The 21695-nt window shown below is 38.4% G+C and overlaps 2 protein-coding genes across 2 annotated transcripts; both read left to right on the top strand.

Moving 5' to 3' along the window:
* The first annotated feature begins 10200 nt into the window (after positions 1–10200).
* LOC138945019 (uncharacterized) lies at positions 10201–10780 on the top strand. Its single transcript, XM_070316175.1, has 2 exons — positions 10201–10400; positions 10453–10780. Exons 1-2 carry the CDS (start codon positions 10201–10203, stop codon positions 10778–10780), a joined length of 528 nt encoding a protein of 175 aa, XP_070172276.1.
* A 3118-nt stretch (positions 10781–13898) lies between these two features.
* LOC138945018 (uncharacterized) lies at positions 13899–20149 on the top strand. The gene is made up of 5 exons (XM_070316174.1): positions 13899–13950; positions 14046–14234; positions 14310–14593; positions 14636–15074; positions 20109–20149. The coding sequence occupies exons 1-5, from the start codon at positions 13899–13901 to the stop codon at positions 20147–20149; spliced, it is 1005 nt and encodes a 334-aa protein (XP_070172275.1).
* Positions 20150–21695: the final 1546 nt, after the last annotated feature.

Below are 21695 nucleotides of genomic sequence, written 5' to 3'. Positions count from 1 at the left end.
GAAGAGAGAGAGAGGAGAGAGGAAAAAGGGAGAAGAGGACGAGCAGGTCGGGAGAAGGAGGGAAAAAAGAATAGAGAGGAAGAGGAGGGAGAGAGAGGAAGGAAGGGATAAAGGAGAGCACGGAAGAGAGCACAGGAGGAGAGAGAAGAGAAAGAATTGGAAGAGAGAAGGAGACAAGAAGTAGAAAGGAGGACGAAGAGAGGGAGAGGACAAGGAGGAGAAGAGAGGAGGAGAGAGAAGAAGAGAGGAATGGAGGGAAAGCAGAATGGAGTGAGGTGAGGAAGAAAAGAAAGGCAAAGGAAGAAAAGGTGAATAGGAGAGAAGGAGAGGACATAGAAGAGAGAAGAAAAGAGGAGGAAGGGACAAGAGGAGACTAGAAGAAAGAAAGAAGAGAAATGTAATGTGGAGAGGCGTGGATAGGAAAGAGCCGGAGGAGAGAAGGGAGGTTATATGGTAGAAGTAATGGAAGAGGTATTGAGGAGAAGGGTAAAAATGAGAGAGGTAGTGGAAAGAATAGGAGAGAGGGGAAAAAAGGTATTAATAGAGGAAATGAATAAAGAAGAGGACAAGGACGAGATATTGGAGAAAAGGAGTGAGATAAAGAGATTGTGGAAGATAGGCGTGGACGAGGATTTAACGACGGAGGAGAGAAGAATGAGATGGAGGATGGTAGAAAAAGCGAAGATGGAAAGAGGGTGCGGAAGAAGCGTGGTGCAAGCGATTGCTTCGAGCTGAGTCGACAATCTTATCACAATCGCGATTATTATCACATGGTGGTATGGATGCAGGAGGCTATGGATCGTCTGCAGGGGGAGCAAAACGCTACCACCACTTCCAAACCCGACATCTTGGAATATCTGGCATTTTCGACATACAAGTAATGTCGCCCGCGCCTTGAGTATGACAAACGAGCTGTTGGAATTGATCCCGATCCATGAGAGAGCACTGGGAAACCGCACGTATTATCAAAAGAAGATTCAAAGCAAGGCCAGCCAATCGAAGAAGAAACGAGGTGAGGATGGGCAAGATGACACAGCGATACCGGAACAGAACTTCACTGTCGCCGAGGAAAGGGTGAAAACGTGGGAGGAAATGACGGAGAAGGAGAGGTACGAAAGGCTTTGTCGCGGAGAAGTATCTGTTCCACTAGAAGTGGAGAAGAACAAGCGCCGTTACGTCGACCGTGGAAGTCCATTTCTGAAAATCGCGCCGTTCAAAGAGGAGGAAGCGTATCTAAATCCGAGGATAGTTGTTATCACAACGTAATCTACGACGAAGAAATCGAGACGATCAAACAAATGGCTCAACCTAGGTTTAAGCGCGCCGCGGTACAAAATTATAAGACTAGTGCCTTAGAGATAGCGAAAAGAGAAAAGATAGGAAAGCTATGTGTGTGTAGAAAGGTTAGAGATAAGAGCATAAGAATGAAGGAGGAAAGGGAGCGTGAGAAGCAAAAGGGAAGAGCTAGAGAGAGGGAAAAGGAAAGCGGTGTAGTAAAGCGTTGTGTAAAGCGTTAGGTTAGGTGTAGGAGCGTTAGTTGTAAGAGTGGAAATGTAAGAAAATAAAATATATTTGGAAATTTGTAAAGTGTAAAGACTATAAAATTGCAACCCCATGGTTGGGAAGTCAATAAAGACATACATACATACATACATACATATTGATATAATTTCTCTAATAATCTTTCTCTATCTATAGTTTCAAAGGCTCGCTTAAGATCCATGAAAATTACTCCTACCATTTTTGCTTCACTAACTATTAATTTCCATTCATCAAAGTTTGAACCGCTGTTTCACATGAATACCGTTTTCTAAAGCCCGACTGATGTTCCATTATAATACAATTATCTTCCAAATACATTTCAACTTGCTTTTTAACTACTAATTCTAACTCTTTTTCAAATATTGGTAACATATTTATAGGCCTAAATTTATTTGCTTTTCTAGCTTTCTCTATTTTTGGAATCGGTATTATCGTAGACGTTTTCCAACCTTTTGGACAGCAATCTTCCTTCAAAGAATTATTTATTATATCAACAAATTTCTCTTTTATTACGCAAAATACTGCCTTTAATATATCGCTAGTTATTCTCTCCTCTGTACCTTTCTTTTTCGGTTAGGTAGACTTATAACAATTTTCTGTAAATGCTCTATACTAATCATTTCAAAATTTACCATGATTCCCTCGTTTTCAATAACATAAATAATTCTCTTCCACGCACTCCCAGGTTTACTCCCATTTATAGATTTTACTATACTATTAATACTTTGAACATAATATAAATTAAATTTATCTGCTATATTGCATCCTTTAGTGCTGTCTAATATTTTAAAATCTATATCCTCTACTTTTCTCTTTACCTCCTAATTCGCCTCTAATTATTTCTTTTAGTGTTTTTCACATAGATGTGGAATTATCTTCATTAGGATCTATCATATTTTCATAATATTCTTTCTTCTTTGCTCTAATTAATTAAACTACTGTATTTCTTTCAATTTTAAATTTGAGGGAAAGAGAGAAAAAGTGGAAGAGGGACAAGGAGAGAGAGAGAGGGTGAGGGAGAAGAGAGAGGGAGAAAGAGAGAGAGAGAATAATAACAATAATTATAATCATAACTGTGATATATACAGAGTGTCCTAGACCATCCGTACACCTCTTTTCTTTCAAAAGCTAAGCATTTTAGAGAAAAATGTTTTGGACAAAAATTGTATGGTTTTGAGGGGAACATAAGATGGTGTCATTGGTTCGACCTTGGATGGCATCGTTAAGGTCAAGTCAAGGACACCTTTAATTTCTTAAATGGAAGCCCCTATTTTTCATTACATATTCTTGTAGCTTATCTCGAGAGCTTTCTAAAATTTTTATATTTTAATCTGACATATTTTGATATAAAAAATAAAATATTTTGTAAAATATTCAGTTTTCGATAATCTTACCCTAATACTTTTATATACAGAATAATGAGACAAATTAATTAGTATAAAAAAATAATTGTTTTTAAGAAAATTATTTACAATGTATTTTTTTAAATAATTATTTGTTTTTTTTGGCACTAATTGATTTGTCTCATTATTCTGTACATAAAAGTATTACGGTAGGATTATTGAAAACTGAATATTTTACGAAATATTTTATTTTTTATATCAAAATATATCAGATTAAAATATAAAATAACTAAAAAAGTACTTAATGAAAAAATACTTTATTATAGTATTTTGGAAAGCTCTCGAGATAAGCTACAAGAATATGTAATGAAAAATAGGGGCTTCCATTTAAGAAATTAAAGGTGTCCTTGACTTGACATTAACGATGCCATCCAAGGTCGAACCAATGACACCATCTTATGTTCCCCTCAAAACCATACAATTTTTGTTCAAAACGTTTTTCTCTAAAATGCTTAGTTTTTGAAAGAAAAGAGGTGTACGGGTGGTCTAGGACACCCTGTATAATCATAAGGAATAAAAGGAAACAAAACAAATGTCTGTCAGTCAAGATACGCGAAGAAAACGAACCACGTATATCCTACGGATTCCGAAGATCCATAAGTAATATAGAGGCCATTATAACTAGATACAACAAATCCGTACCACCGACCCTTGGCCCCCTGCTGTAACTATCTGGGGCCCTCCCCCCCCAAAGATGTCTGTGGAAAAAAAAAGAGTGGAAGGGCCTCGTGGACATCAACGAGGCAATTTTCCTTTTAAATTTTTACATTCTTTAAATTTAAAAAAAAATTTCCCTTTAAATTTTTCCTCTTAAATTTTTTTTATTTTTTCTGGGGCGAGTGGAAATACTCGGGATTTGAACCAGGGTCTCCACATTTCCAGACAGGATCCTAGTATGCTGGGCTAGCTGAAATCTTATTAGAATAAGGATTAAATGTTTTATTTGTAGAGAGTAGTTCGCTGCATAGGGGACCTTGCGTTCTGATTGGCACCCTATAGTGGCCGGCAGTTTGATTGGATGAGAAGTATTATTTTTGAGTGAGAGGGAAAACGCGACAAAATAATACGTGTGTAAAAATTGGTAAGATCGGCGGCCGCCGACAATAGAAGGAATCGTTAAAAGCAAGCCTATGCAGATAGCGATTACGGTGGTTTAGAGCTTTATGACATCACTTAGACGAGGGAAGAAAAAATAAGAAAAAAGTAAATGTTTTTATATATTACGTCCAGGAAGGATGAGTCGACAGAAGGGCGCAACAACTATCTTTTATTATCCCAAAATTAAACGTCTCGTGGCGTTTGGAATCGGATCGAACAAACTGACAGGTCTGAAAAGCAGGTAAACGATTGAGTCGCTATTACGCTGGTTATTCAGATGTGCGTGCGTGCGGGCGTGCGGGCTTGCGGGCGTGCGGGCGTGCGTGCGTGTGTTTTAGTTCGCGGGTATTACATTAAGGCATCAGTCAGAATGCAAAGGAAAAATTCTATTGTTAACATTCAGGTTCTGACTGGTTAATATAATATAAAAAAATATTTGATTAAAGGATAAAAAAAATAAAATTAAAATCAATATGTATAAGTAAATAAGTGTATTTGTTATTAACGGTCAGAAGTATAAAATTTGTCGCTCGCATATGTGTTAGATTAAAATCAGGAGTTAAAACTTTTTAAGACTTATCACCGGAACGGGTTGATGATTTAAAAGAATGAAACATTCTTCGGAAAGTTTTGATTTAAATAAAAAACAAAACAGAAAGGAGGAAAAGAAAGATTATTCAATTAAACTTACTTTTTTTAAATAGTATTTCAGAGGTGGTGGGATGGTGAATTTGTACGGTGTTTCGCTCTATGTCTCATGTCGGCAGCCCAATGTACGATTCGTGGTTGACCTAGAGATGATGCCAAGTGAGGATACTGGTGGCACAAGTGCCTAAGAGCTTTTAACTGCAAAAGCAGTAAAACACAGTAAAACTGCGTGAAGTTGAAGACCGGAGAAATAGTGTGTCTAAATGTCTCTTCGAGTCCTCTTTTTATAATTTTTTTTCGGGGTATATTCTAATTCTAGGAGTAGGAATCCTTAAAAAACTTCAACGAATTGGAATTGCATAGAAGTGGGGATTCTTCATCTTAACAAATTAAAAATTGTGCTAATGTCCTCATTAGGGATGTTTCTCCTATTTTTCGAATTTTCACGAGTGGTGATCGTCAATTGGTGATCTCGATATCAATTCAAGTCTCTTGAGCATTAGATATCCCTTGCGCACGTGATCTGATTAAAAAAAGTCTTATTTCCTTATGATTATTTTTATCAATATTAGTGCAGTTGTAGTTAGTGAATATGTCGTCACAGAACTTTCGTCATTATTGATTTAATTGTATTTGTCAGATATTTCGTTAAAAGGAATTTTATTATCTTTTCGGTATCAATTATAATCATATTCTTCCGCTGGAAAATTCTATTACGAGGGTACTTATTGATTTTTATTTATTTGTTGGCAACCGGCGCGGTTTCGTCATCGGTCTCTCGCGTCTTTCCCACAGTTACTCATAGATATAGATATTGACAAATGACTAAATATTTAAAGAATATGTGACGCAAGATGCTCTATTTACCGAACGACTAATTTTTATCACCGATCGATTACCATTGCAGCAACTTCACGGAAGGAAAGAATCGTGGAATCGCCAGGACGTAACACCCCCGGTTTTAGACAAATGTTAGGGGAAAGCCCGACATTTGCAGAAAAAGAAATAGATTCCTTCCTTTCGCAGTTAACTAAAGTATTGTAAATTGTATGCGGTTTCGCGCATGCTAAGTTGTTTATTAAGAAGAAGGAAAGAGAATGCGACTACCAAAACCTTTTTTCTTTCGTCCTCCTTTTACAAAAATATATATATATATATTTTTTTACTTTTCTTTTAAATTTTCTCGTAATAACAAAACTTTTCTCACAATAATAATAATTCTTCTAGTATTAACAAAATTTTTGTCGTTATAATGATTTATTTAATACGTTTATTAAAGAATCTTAATACAAAACTATCTTTTCTTATATGTGCCCATAGCGTAAGAGAGAAAAAAACTGTATATGTCATAATGTTCACCTGATCAACATTAGTAGTCTCAAATCTTCAGCTGGAGGTTTTATTACTCTGATAGAGATAGGTTATTTTTCTTTCTTGTTCTCATTTTTCTGGTTATCAGTATCCTCCGGACAACGCAGGTGCAGCTTGTCAGGAAGGCTCTCGAACTTGAATTCTTATTTACTGTGAGTAATTAGCCATTGATTGAGATGTCATGTTGAATCCCACAGTAAAATGTCCAGGCTTTATTTGCCCGGATGCTGAATAGTTATAGATGGATTTGCTGATGGGTGTAAAGCGCCAAGATGACTTGTCAATTGACAATTGCTGGGATAGTTTTCTTTGTTCTTTTAATTAGCTGTTGGTTGAAATACCGTCTGCAGAATTCTTCATTTGCTCAAAGCTGGATAGTTTATCACTAAATGTAGCATAATGATCGCTTATTGGTTGCTGGAGTCGATGATATAATTTTTCTGTGATATATTTTCTAATTCATTGTTCCATTTTTTTTTGATGATCAGGTAATTTTTCTTTATATATATTAAATTTTTTTTTATGTTAGAAAAGATAGTTCCGCTTTTGTTATATTTGCATATTATATAAAATTTGATCTATATATTATGCTAATAATATTTTTTTGTATTCTGAATTAATGTTAAACGCAGTAATATTTATAATGTTTATATGTGTCTAAAACTAAAAATATATATGTGTGGATGTATATATATAATATATATGTAACGCGGTCACCTCGCTTGACGCTCGGATCGGCTTGTCGGTGTCCGGATTCGAGAGGAGGGGAGACTCAAGCTTACGAGAACACAGGTTGAAATAAATAGTTTATTTAGAGAAAGATAGATATATACAGCGTGCAGGGCCGGGTGATGTCGGGCGTTGAACGGTGTCGCTGGATTGTGGGGCGCAAAGCGGGGACGCAAAGCGATTAGCGCAGAACGGCATGAAGCGCAAGGCAGGTGCGGCGTGCCGGCAGTAACGGCTTTATTTACGCGCGCGTTCGGCGCGGCTACAACAAGCGGACTTAATACGAACGGGCTTACGACTAGCAGGCTTATGATTACGGCGCGGTTATAACTAGCGGACTTATTCCTATCATTTGACAAATATTTACAACGCGGTATCTACATGCACTTACGAGCCTAGGGTCAGGTTAGGTGGCTAGGTATTGCGCACAGGGTCGAGTGTCACGTCGGAGTGGCCTTCACTTGGACACAGTACAATTGGACACGGTGCAAATGGACACGTTACAAATGGACACGAGATTGTGCACACGGTTCAATTGGACACAGTGCATTTGGACACAGTAATTTTGGATACAGTAGCTTTTGGATACATAAGAAAATACGCATCGTTTACTTGGACACCGCTCAATTGGACACTGTTCATTTGGACACCGTTCGTTTGGACACAGAAGATGCGCACCGTTCATTTGGACACCGTTCGTTTGGACACCGTTATTTGCCCACCGTTCGTTTGGACACCGTTCATTTGCCCACCGTTCGTTTGGACACCGTTCATTTGCCCACTGTTCGTTTGGACACCGTTCATTTGCCCACCGTTCGTTTGGACACCGTTCATTTGCCCACCGTTCGTTTGGATACCGTTCATTTGTACACAGAAACATGCGCACTGTTTGTTTGAATATGTAACAGATGGAGAGAAATAAAAATCATTTTGGGAAAATATAATCAGTATTCTTATAACACTTTATAGTGGTAAATCTATGTAAAATATGAAATCGTGAAAAGGAGATACATTTGAAGGTTATAATATCTGTCAAAATAAAATATATTCATACTTATATATCTCTGATACTGATGTCATTAATTTTACATTGCTTTTAGCACTTTGTTTAGCCTTTCGCATATTTGGATGTCATGCATGGATACAGTGGGTTCCGCCCCCCCTGCGGGGGGGCTCCACTTCCGGAAGATATAACCTAACCCAAACCTATTTCTTATTTAAAACAAAAATTTGGTGTGGATTACGTCGTATAATTTAAATCAAATTTTGGTGTCCAAACGAACGGTGTCTAAACGAACGGTGGGCAAATGAACGGTGTCCAAACGAACGGTGGGCAAATGAACTGTGTCCAAACGAACAGTGGGCAAATGAACGGTGTCCAAACGAACGGTGGGCAAATGAACGGTGTCCAAATGAACGGTGGGCAAATGAACGGTGTCCAAACGAACGGTGGGCAAATAACGGTGTCCAAACGAACGGTGTCCAAACGAACGGTGTCCAAATGAACAGTGTCCAATTGAGCGGTGTCCAAGTAAACGATGCGTATTTTCTTATGTGTCCAAAAGCTACTGTATCCAAAATTACTGTGTCCAAATGCACTGTGTCCAATTGAACCGTGTGCAAAATCTCGTGTCCATTTGTAACGTGTCTATTTGCACCGTGTCCAATTATACTGTGTCCAAGTGCACCACTCCCGTCACGTCGAGCCCTGCCTTAGCAACGGAAACCGGCGAAACCCGGTCGAACTGAGCGAAACCTCAGACCGGATTGGTGGTAGGAGCCGGCGAAACCCGACATCGCTAAGCGAAACCTTAGCCCGAAAAGTGGTGGCAGGAGTCGGTGAAACCCGACAGGGCCAAGAGAAACCTTGGCCCCGAGAGGTAATAGGTACTAAGCTGGTGTTAGGAGTCGGATCTCGGGATGGAATCTGGTCTCAATGTTCCTGCCGGAAGGGCTTATATACCCGGCCGGTGCCCCCACTAGGTTGTCGGTCTGGCGGTGGGGTTGGTTCCACTTGGGGGAGTCGTGAGAGAAAGATAGTGTCTGGTGTGAGTGAGACGGCGAGTATGGCATACGAGCGAGTAAGACAGCGCGTGCGGCGTGCGTGCAAGCGGGATAGGTAGAGCAGGGTGAAGCAAGCGAATCGTGTATATGTACACATATATATATTTTTATATATACGGCCTATGGTAACGGCGCTGCCGTTACATCTATATATACATATATACATATATATATATATATATATATATATATATATATATATTGTGGCTGTTAATCCACCACCAAGTATAAGCGCATGCCATACAGGGCGCGCGAAGTACTCGCGGGAAACGAAGGTTCACGCGCTAATCACGTCTCGCGCATACAGCAAGGACCACGCGCTAATCACGTGCAACGCTCACGGCATAGAGCACGCGATAAACACGTGCACAGCGACTCAGGTAGTCGAATATCTAGCCGCAAGGCGGCGATTTGGGAAGATCGTGATCTCAGAATGCCTTCAACAACAGAATATAAGGCAGCGAGACGGCAAGGAACATTAGTCTGCTCACGCTTTCGAGAGCGCAAGCACAGATACGTGAGCACGACTCTTTTTGGTATCCGCCCAGAGCGGCTAAAAGCTGTTAAACAGCACTTTTGCAGGTCCGCCTTCACGACCGCTGCCATCCCGTTCACCAGGGATTAACATACGGCAGAGAGCGGACAACGATAGCGACGCAGAGAGAGCGAGAAGCGAACGAGCCTGTCGACGAGTCCAGTGGTCCTTGTTACCCTGGAAGCTGGAGCCGATCGAACTTCCACCGACAAAATTTACCAGGCCTCCACGGTGCCTCCTAGCTACCTGGGACGTCCGGATAAGGAGATATACCTCTCCCTCCTATCCAGGAACGCCACCAGTAAGGCTCACACCATCGACACAAACACCGCCCAGGAGCGGACACACCAGGGCGACAACCAAGAGCGGGCCACACAAACGGACCGCCGCAACCTGGTACATCGCGGTACGCAACACCGAACGCCGCAAATACAGGAGCAAGCCACGCAGTCTTCCGACTCAGACTGGGAAAAGACTACGCAATCCACGGCGACGCAGACGGAGAAACCACCTCCGAAGGCCTCAAAGGCGGAACGCCGCAACTCCAACAAGCCGGCTACGCCTCGCCTGAACTGGACACACGCCAGGCCTAGTATCTCGTGGCAGGAGAAATCCTGTCACTAGAGTAGTCACTGCGGGTGACACAATCGGCCCTTTTCAGGGCCACACAAAATTTAACACTTATACTTATAATAGTTGACAGAATATATATTTATTGTTGCTACCTAGAAGAAGTGCATTCTTTCATTTAATCGACATCCTATCTTCGAACATATCCAAGCACCACATTGGTGACCCCGACGAGGAAGCATGCCGAGAAACCCGAAGGATAGCACGATATTCATCGACGACGAGGACCAGCCAGCAAGCAGGATGGAACTACGCATCCCACCCTTCTGGCCAGAAGACCCGGAGCTGTGGTTCGCGCAGCTAGAAGGCCAGTTCGCGCTGAGCAACATCACAGATGACAACACGAAATACGCCTACATCCTCTCACGGATAGAATCTAAGCAGGCCAAGAGAAATTAAAGACGTCATCACGCAACCATCAGCAATTCGCAGATACGAGGCCATCAAGAAGGCCCTTATACAACGCCTAACAGATTCACAGGCGCAAAAGATAAAACAACTCCTCGAGCACGAAGAACTAGGCGACAGAAAACCATCGCAGTTTCTACGACATCTGACCACCATGGCCGGAACAACAGTGTCAGACGAACAGCTAAGGACTTTGTGGCTTGGGCGACTGCCCCCGCAAATGCAAGCGATACTAGCTACACGAGGACGAATTAAGCAGCGTAGCAGAGCAAGCAGACCGGATATACGAGGTCAGCAACCGAACACTCGTGGCGGCAATCGGACAGCAAACGGCAGCAGCACAAGCAGCTAACCCATGGACAGCGCAGATAGAAACGCTGACAAAGCAGGTCGCAGCACTCACGACACAGATGACAAGGTTCATGAAACAAAAGAACCCCCGAGGCAGCGCGAGAGAACGCTCAAGAAGCAGGAGCCGAAATTACCAAAGAACACCGAAGCAGGAAGGCATATGCTACTACCATAAACGCTTCGGAGCAGAGGCACGCAAATGTACTCAACCGTGCATGTTCAAGAAGCCAAAAAACGAGGAAAGCAGTCATTGAGGGCGGCCAATGACGACAACATAGAACCTCGCCGCCTGTACGTAAGAGACCAGAAATCAAAAATAAAATCTCTGATAGACACAGGCTCCGACATAAGCGTCTATCCACGCAGATTGACGCAAGGAAAACAACAGATACAACCATTCGATCTGTTCGCAGCAAACGGTACGAGGATCGTAACATACGGCATGATAATCCTGCAATCAAACCTTGGACTGAGACAAGCATTCCCATGGTGCTTCACGGTAGCAGATGTAGCACAACCAATCATCGGCTCAGACTTTATGGCTCAATATCACCTATTACCAGATCTCAAGAACCGAAAATTGATAGACGGGAAGACCGGACTATCCACGCCAGGAACAGCAAAATACAGCAAAGTCACCTCAATAAAAGTCGTGAAAGAAGGAACACACTACCACCGTATAATAACAGAGTTTCCGGGAATCACAGCCCGCAGGAGCGCAGAGGACAGTAAAACATAATACAGAGCACCATATAGCGACAACGCCAGGACAACCGGAAGCAAACCGACCATGCAGATTGGCACCGGATAAATTACAAGCGGCAAAAGCGGAGTTCGACCTTTTGCTGCAAGAGGGAATTATAAGACCATCAAAAAGTCCTTGGGCATCACCGCTATACATGGTGCCGAAAAAAGAGAATAACTGGAGACCATGCGGAGACTACCTCAAACTAAACGCGAGAACAATTCCAGATAGCTACCCAATTCCGCACATAGAGGACTTTGCGCAAACTCTGCATCAAAAACAGGTCTTCACAACAATCGATCTGGTACGGGCATACAACCAAATCCCGGTACACCCCGCGAATATCGCAAAAACGACAATAACAACACCATTCGGACTCTACGAATTTCTATACATGCCGTTTGGATTGAGAAACGCTGCACAAACATTTCAACGGTTTATAAACGAAATCCTGCACGGACTGGATTATTGTTATGCCTACATAGACGATATACTGATAGCCTCTAAATCAAAAGAGGAACACAGCAAACACTTGAGAGAAGTCTTCACCCGATTAGATACAAACGGGATTAAAATAAATCCAGCTAAATGTGTTTTCGAGGAAAAGCAAGTAAAGTTTCTCGGATACCTCGTATCACAAGAAGGTACTAGGCCGCTTCCGGAGAAAGTAGAAGCCATAAAAAAGCTTTCCAAGACCTAGGAGCATTAAACAAATGCGCCAGTTCTTAGGGATAATAAACTTTTATAGACGTTTTATCCCCGGAGCTGCGAAAGAGCAGGCAATCCTCAACGACGTGCTGAAAGGCTTAAAGAAGAAAGGAAAAACGCCTATCACGTGGACGACAGAGCTGGAAGAAGCGTTCACCAGTTGTAAAAACAGCTTATCGCGAGCAACACTACTAGCGCATCCAGACCCAGCAGCAGAATTAGCGGTAACAACAGACGCCTCAGATACCGCAATCGGAGCTGTAGTCCAACAACGAATAGACGGACAATGACAACCACTAGCGTTCCTAAGTAAAAAACTTAACAACGCACAAAAGCAGTATAATCCGTACGATCGAGAGCTACTAGCGATTTACGTCGCTATAAAACATTATAGACACTTGCTGGAAGGACGAACATTTACAATATACACGGACCACAAACCAATCACGTTCGCCTTCATACAAGACCCACTACACGGCTCACCACGGAAAGCAAGACACCTCGAATTAATCGGACAATTTACAACCGACATTCGACACATCTCAGGAAAAGAAAACATCGTGGCAGATACTCTTTCTCGTGTAAAAGCTGTAGAGAAAGCAGTAAACTACGAAGCACTCGCACGAGCACAAGAGGAAGACCCGGAGTTACAAAAAATCCTGAAAGCAGAAAAAGGATTAAAACTAACGAAAATACCTCTCCCTGGAACAACAACCGGAATATATTGCGACACAGAAACACCTATAATGCGACCATACATACCAGAAACACTACGCCGACAAATCTTCCTATCACTACATAACTTGGCACACCCAGGAAGAAAGGCAACAGTTGTAACGCGGTCACCTCGCTCGACGCTCGGATCGGCTCGTCGGTGTCCGGGTTCGAGAGGAGGGAAGACTCAAGCTTACGAGAACACAGTATAGGTAGAAAAGACAGTTTATTTTAGTTAGAATATATACAAAGCAGCGTGCAGGGCCAGGCGATGTCGGTCAGCGTGCGGTAGGCAGAAAGCTGGTGTCAGGCGCGGGGCGATCTGCAGCGGACGTACACAGCGGCGGGCGCAAAGCGGTAAGCAGCGGGAAATGCAAGGCGGCATGCGGCGGTAGCGCAAAGTGGACGCGGCTTAATCTCTACGGCGGTTTTATTTACAAGCGAGCTTAAGATTACGGCGCGATATCTACAGGCGACTTATCAACTAATGTCAGACTAGGTAGTTAGGCAGAGCCGAGTGTCACGTCGGACCTTGCCTTGGCAACGGAAGTCGGTGCAGCCCGACAGAGCCAAGTACAGCCTTGGCCCCGGGTAGAGGCAGGAGCCGGTGCAACCCGGCGGAGACGAGAGCAATCTCGGCTCTAGGAGCGGTAGAGATAGGAGCCGGTGCAACCCGACGGAGCTGAGTTCAGCCTCAGCCCCAAGAGGTGGTAAGTAGTGGTTAGATCGGTGTCAGGAGTTGGATGTCGAGACAGGATCTGGTCTCGATGTCTCGGCCGGGAGGGGTTATATACCCGGCCGGTGGCCCCCACTGTGCGCCGTCGGTCCGGCGGTGGGAGTCGGTGCCGCAAGGGGACTCCGCGAGAGAGATAGAGCGTGCCGGTGAGCGAGAGCGCATTCCGAGAGAGATAGCGCATATTGAAAGTGAGACCGCATGCGTGCGGCAAGCAAGATGGCGGTAGCGGGACAGGTAGAGCTGGATGCAATAAGCGAGTCGTGCGGGTGTATATATCTATATATTTAGCAGGTACACGACCTGTAGTAACGGCCCTGCTGTTACACAGTAAAACTCATCACACAATGATACGTATGGCCACAGGCACAAAAGACTGCATAAGATGGGCACAGGCATGCATACAATGTCAAAAAGCAAAAATCTCAAGGCATAACCAAGCATCATTGGGAAACTTCCTAATTCCAACACAGAGATTCCAATACATGCACATGGACATTGTAGGACCTCTACCAATTTCAAAGGGATACCGATACTGCCTGACCATCATAGACCGTTTTTCGAGATGGCCAGAAGCCATCCCAATAAGAGACATAGCCGCAGAGACAGTCGCATAACACTTATGCACAGAGTGGTTAACACAATATGGCACACCAGCAAGAGTTACAACGGATCAGGGCCGTCAATTCAAAACAGATTTATTCAGACGGCTAACGCAGCTAACCGGTACTACGCATATAAGGACAACAGCATACCACCCGGCAGCCAACGGAATGGTCGAGCGCTTACATAGACAATTAAAAAGCGCAATCAAATGCTACCAAACCATCTTATGGACAGAAGTATTGCCAACAATACTACTCGGCATTAGAGCTGCATGGAAGGAAGACCTGCAAGCAACACTCGCCGAGTTAGTATACGGAGAAACAATTTGACTCCCTGGGCAATTCCTACAGGAACAACAGGGACAGGAGACAGAACAACAAGCAGACACCATAGTAGAGAAACTACGCAAAACTATGCAACAGCTAAGGCCCGTAATAAAAAGACACGGACAGAAAGCAGTATTCATCTTCAAGGACATGGCAACGACACCACAAGTCTTCGTACGCCATGACGCCCCAACCGGAGCTCTACAACAACCATACGACGGACCATATGAAGTACTGCAAAGAAACGAGAAGACATATAAGATCAACGGAAAACCAATCATCTCAATCGACAGACTGAAACCAGCATACGTTCTAGAAGGAGAAACAACGCCAACAACGCCAAGAACAGAGCAGGAACAACCAATATTGAAGGGACAGACCCGATACGGTCAAATTCAACATCGACCATTGAAGGGACTTTACAACAACCAAGGGGGTCCTGTGGCGGTTAATCCACCACCAAGTATAAGCGCATGCCATACAGGGCGCGCGAAGTACTCGCGGGAAACGAAGGTCCACATTTGTAGCAACGCATTTCAATATTACAAATACATTGCACCGTAACATTACTATAATATTACATTGTAATATTTCTAAGGGCGGACATTTCAACGTTGCCGCAGACTTGCAGTAACATTGCAGAAACATTTCGCAATTTCCATGCAATATTATAATGTTTCAATGCAAGGTCTATGCAATGTTTCTGCAATCTTTCAGTGCTGTATGGGGATTATCAAAAACTGTCTTTTGTAATATTTTTGAAATGTTGCTGTAACATTCTCATACAATATTACAATTCCATATTCCATATTCTTAACAATATTTCATTGCAACTTGCAAGATTGTAACATTGCTGCAATGTAATTGCAATGTTCTGTGCTGTATGGGATACAACAAGTTGGCATTTTTAAATCTGAAAATTCATATTTCATTGCATTATTTTATAAGATTGTCTTTTTTCAGTTTTTTACTGTTAAGAACAATGTGAGGTTAAGATGACAATTTTTATAACAATTACACTTTTTTATAACATCATAACTTTTCACTGTATTGATTTTTTATTTTGTTTAGAAACCATATACGGAACAATTTTACTTACTTTTATTACCAATTTGTAGCCAAACAAAATTTTTACAATGCAATTGCAACTATACTGCACTACACGCATTCATATGTATATACCGCCGCCATGTTTTTCCAAAACTAATCGAGTGGCCAGACTCTATCTATAGAGACTCTAGTTCCAGCTAGAGTCCCTAAAGATAGTCTGGCCACGGTTCCTTTTTATTGGTCAAAACAAAGTTTAGAAAAACATGGCGGAACCAATAGAAATTGTTATGGGAAGCATAATAATTTAAAAAGAAATGAAATAAGAAAATTACAAACAATTCTTATTTATTTATATAAATAAGAAAATTACGAATATATCCTACTTTTTTATAAATTTTTAAATTAAAGAATAAAGAAAAATTAACTTGAATATAACAATAATATAACAATACTCAATATAATATTCTAAGAATACTTAATAATAATATAATAATACTATAGAAAAAAATATAAACTATATATAATAAAAATATAAACTTTCTAACTTTTATAACGCAATTGCGGTGTATACACCGCCGCCATGTTTTTCCAAAACTACTCGAGTGGTCAGACTCTATCTTTAGAGACTCTAGTTCTAGCCAGACAGAATCAAGACGGAGTGGAGCGGATATTGTTTTCTACTCTGATTGGTTCTATTGTAACAATGGTCTTTACCATCGTGGCAATAATGCTAGACAAACGAAGGAGGATATGCATTTCAAGCGGTTTTTGGGAATACGCAGAAATCGCTGGATTTACCTTTCTTTTTTCATTCTAATTTTCTAAAAGAATTTAAATTTTTTTTAACAAAATATATACATATAATGTAAACGTTTCCGAAAATAATTTTTTTATTAAAGAAATTTTCTCTTTTTCGGAAACAATAAAATTTCTTTGAAGCTCAATGGGACTTTCAGATAATACATTCCTTTGTTATGGCTCGAGAAAGTGATAAAATCAATCGTTGCTTTCTTCTATTCAAAATATGTCTCAAAAATTTTCCCGGATAATAAGATTATTTTGACTATAATTTTCGGATTCAGCAAGTGAAACCGAATGAAAAAAATAGATAAACCCAACGATACCTGCATGCTCATCTTCAAACTTCCTGAAATGAATATCTTCTTTTGTCTTAATTGCTGTGCACAATATTATCAATAAAAATATTCTTATAACAAAGGGATGTATTACCTGAAGGTCCTTTCGAAGAACAATGGACAAGAAAACAAAATAATATAATACGTGATATTCAATTTATTTAGATTATAACTATGCATAGATATGCAACTAAGATACTTTATGAAGTTCAAAAAATATTTCAAAGTCAATGTTGTTTCTGAATAATATATATATGTAGCTGCGATGAGTACGTAATATTTAATTTTTAGTTTTTAATACGTGATATTTAGTTTTTACTTTTTGATATGTAATATTTAGTTTTTATTTCAATTTATGATTGTCTAGAGAGATATGCAATGCATTTCTTTTGTATTTACATTTAAATTTTATATAAATATTTTAATATATTTATGTTTCGTTTTTTTCCAAAGAAAATTAATATATTTACATATACCTTTGTGTAACACTTTATTTGTATAACACCTTATTCATAATAAACTTGATGGCAATATTCTCCCATTTTTATAATACAGTCATATTTAAAATAATTTTTTGTTTCGATTTTATAAAATTTTTATACCACGATAATTATAATTTGCGACAAAGTTCAAGATGGAATTGTTTATTATGTATGTAACAATAAATGATATATGTATTTTATTTTTTATATAATTATTTTTTAAGTATTTTCTATTAAATAATAGAAAGAATTCTATCTTTAATTTTATCATGAACTAAATAATATCATCTAAAGTGATTTTTAATTTGCAAAGCACTTGAATATTGGTTGATTCAACATTGAAATTATGTCGAAATGATAATTGAAAATTCGTCAACAATTTATACCATTTCTATGTCGATTCGATCAAAATTTCAACTTTACTTCAATATTCGTTTTTGACGTTAGTTCGACATCATATCAATTATATATTTCTGACTGGGTGGGGAACTCTGTATCTACAGTATTTAACGACATTTCTTTCCCCCCTCCCTTTTTTAATTGTACATGTAAACAATTATATACTTGATTATGGCCATTCAAATAGAAATGTTGCTCTAATTATATTATTTAATGAGAAATATATGATGATTGTAGATTAAAGATATTTAATTGCTTGCAATCTTTATACTTGCATTTTTTTGTAAATTTATAAATAATTTCCAAAAAGCCAAAAATTCATATTTTATGAAAAATTATGTAAATTCCTCGACAATTATAAATTATAAAGAAATAGTCAGTTCTCATCAATTCTCTAGACAGCTATTAAAAATAGTTTCTAGATGGGCAATTTAGTCTATACTATTTGAAGAGACGAATCTGCTTGCATTTTCCAGATGTATCAGAAAAAATGTGCCGGGTAAGCCAAGGTGTCGATTATCTCTCCTACAACATTACCTCAGACAGGCTTTACGTGTGAAGGACGCTCACATGGTATAAATATATATGAATAAATACATGAATAAATTACATCACTTTTGATTGTCCCAAGCGTTATGAATAATTATACGTATGCATGGAATTATCATTTTTCTCTTTTTTTTTTAAATGCAAAACTCGAAGTTCGTATTACATAACATTTCGAAATTTCGAAAAAATCCTTTGATTCAATATTTTAAATTAAAAAATTTGGTTACATATTTTTATTTTGTATAGTTGTAATATTTTAAATTACGAATACGTCGAGAGAAAGATTATCTTGCGCGAGGAAGCGATTAGATTCGCTACATAAACCATAATAAAATATGGTAAGACGGGAAAAATTTAATTAATTGCTAATAAGGAATGCGATTTTTCGATAGGAAAGTGTATCAATGTATGCTCCGAATTAAAATTGCTAATTTAGAGGCACTCGATTAATTTTAGAAAGTTCATTGACTTAATCGATACCGATACGTCGTGATAAGACAATGCACAGAAAATGTGGCGATTGATAACACACATTTTGGCCATATCATCTTTTATCAAATAAATATAACTGGGACAGTTCTAAGCCAGGTCCTCCGAGGGGTATGCGGGGGCGAGAAGCCTTCACTTGCGCACAGTACAATTGGACACGTTGCAATCGCACACTGTGATATTAGACACATAAAGTTGCGCACCATTCGATTGGACACATTTCAATTGCGCACGGTTCGTTTAGACACATGTCATTTGCGCACCGTTCAATTGGACACATTGCTTTTGGACACAACACATATTTTTGTATAATTTAAAATACATACACACGCATGTATGCATGTATAATTTTGAAATTTTTTGATATTTATTATTAATTTCATTTGGTAAATAAACGTTTGTTACTGTTCGTTTACACACAGTTCGTTTGCACACAGTTCTTTTGCGCACAATTTTTTTGCACACATTTCTTTTGCGCACATTTCTTTCGCGCACAGTTCTTTTGCGCACATTTCTTTTGCGCACAGTTCTTTTACGCACAGTTCTTTCGCGCACATTTCTTTTACGCACATTTCTTTCGCGCACATTTCTTTCGCGCACAGTTCTTTCGCGCACATTTCTTTCGCGCACATTTCTTTTACGCACAGTTCTTTTGCGCACATTTCGATCAAGCGTATCACATCTGAATATTCATACATTCTGACTGTTGATATATTTAAGAAAAGGCTGTTACAACTGTGATTTCTTGCTGTCAGATTTGCTATAATCGCTTATAATTAGAAAAAGAAGATGAAAAAGCTTATAATTATAAACATATTTCTACTTTTTATATGGTACGTGCTGTCCATAAATAATAATTAATAATTTTATTATACCATTTTGTATCTTTGCCTTGGACATAGTTATGATGACAAATTTCCTAATCTCTCGTAATGACAGCGTAATAATTAATTTTTTATTTTTAAAGAGTCAAACTTGACTGTAAATTCTCCAAATCTTTTTTTCCGGTCGGGGTCATTGCACACGTAACAGACACAACGTAATGTAATCAAGAAGTAAGAAAACATATCAGTTAAATATAAAGTTAAATTAATTGTAATTTTCATCTAAGATAAATTCTTCTTTGAGCTTCAATTAGATACATCACAATTTCAGTAAGTATTGTGTATCCAAATACTTCGAAATAACACAAGAATGCAGTTTAATGATATTCCTAGCAATAGTCCAAGAAGTAATAGATCTTTCTTATTTTCAGTGATGAATCATATCTTTGATATAGATAGCATATCATGGTATTTTGTGCAATATCTCCATCAGTTCCGTGAAAGAATTCTGTGTATGAAATTCTAATATATTATGCTATTTATTAACATTTTTTAATGCCTATTTCAGATATAACAGAACTGAGAGCCATGTATGCTATACATCCATAGTAATTTGCACAGCAGATCTGTCATCGAGCACTAAAAAAGAATTCATTAACAAAATACGAGATTCTTTTAAGCGAGAGTTTATTAAAATTTTCTCCGCTATTAGAATCTTGTGAAATGTTATGAAAATATCGATATCTCCATCAGTGTTGTGAAAGAAGTCATTTACAATACAAGTTGCTGTTTCCGTAGCCTTAGGGTAATCTGCTATTTAATAAACTGTCTGTACGTATACTATAATATAATATAATAATATAATATACTCATGAGATTTGATAATATTTCTACTAAAGTTATTCTGTATATGAAATTCTAATATATTATGCTATTTATTAATATTTTTAAACGCCTATTTCAGATATAACAGAACTGAGAGTCACATATCCTACGCATTTATAGTAATTTGCACAGCAGATCTGTCATGGAGCACTAGAAAAGAATTGATTAACAAAGCACGAGATTCTTTTAAGCGAGAGTTTACTATAATTTTCTCCGCTATTAGAATCCTGTGAAATGTTATGAAAATATCAACAATCATCTATTTATATTTTTGGGAAATTAATCTTTTATTCTCAAAGCATGTTTGTACAATGACATTTATTGTCCATTATAAGCAATCAAAACAAAACTCTACAAGCTACATCATACTATATATATATATATATATATATATATATATATAATATAGTAAAAGCGTAAATTTAGTAAGTGTATGTACTTACTAGCCAATGTATGCATTTACGATAGGATTTCAGCAAAAGTATCACCTAAATATAAAAATGTCTATTTCTGATAAATGTATTCATTTACTAGACAATGTATACATTTGCTACAATATATTATAGTAGAAAATGTATGCTTCTACTAGTAAAAGTTTAAATTCCGTTGCTTGTGAATACATTTACTTTTATCAAATTAGTACACATTTACTGTAACACACACACACACACACACACACACACACACACACACACACACACACACACATATATATATATATATATATATATATATATATATATATATATACATATATACACGACATGGGATTAAAAGTTTGCTCACAACAAAACACTAATAAATAAAATAAAAATACAAACTTTGTATATATAGAAATATACATGTTATATATGATCATTGTAAAATTAAAACACGTTTCTTGTTTGATTATAATTTGTATCTTTATTGAACATTATAACATTATGAAAATAAAATAACATTGCAGCGCATTATACGTTTATACATATATATATATATATATATATATGTGTATGTCAAAGGGCTATTTTGACGACATTTAAAAAATGAATATTTTATTGCATACATAAGAGTACATTTACTTTCTAACGCATACATTACTTTTATTTTTAACATAAAATGTACTAGTACATATGTATAAGAAATAAATTACTAATTGGCTAGTACAACGACAGTACAAAACTATTTACAATAATATATCATATGATTAATATGACGACCCTATTATTTTTTATGAAATGATTATTTTAACGACATTCTATATATCAACTATTTTAAAATACACAAGTAA

The sequence above is a fragment of the Polyergus mexicanus genome, unplaced genomic scaffold (genome assembly GCF_030449975.1).
Source record: "Polyergus mexicanus isolate NDT 795.1 unplaced genomic scaffold, iyPolMexi1.0 SCAF_3, whole genome shotgun sequence".
Taxonomy (NCBI): domain Eukaryota; kingdom Metazoa; phylum Arthropoda; class Insecta; order Hymenoptera; family Formicidae; genus Polyergus; species Polyergus mexicanus.
The sequence above is the reverse complement of the archived record's forward strand: the minus strand, read 5'-3'. Positions and strand labels throughout refer to the sequence as shown.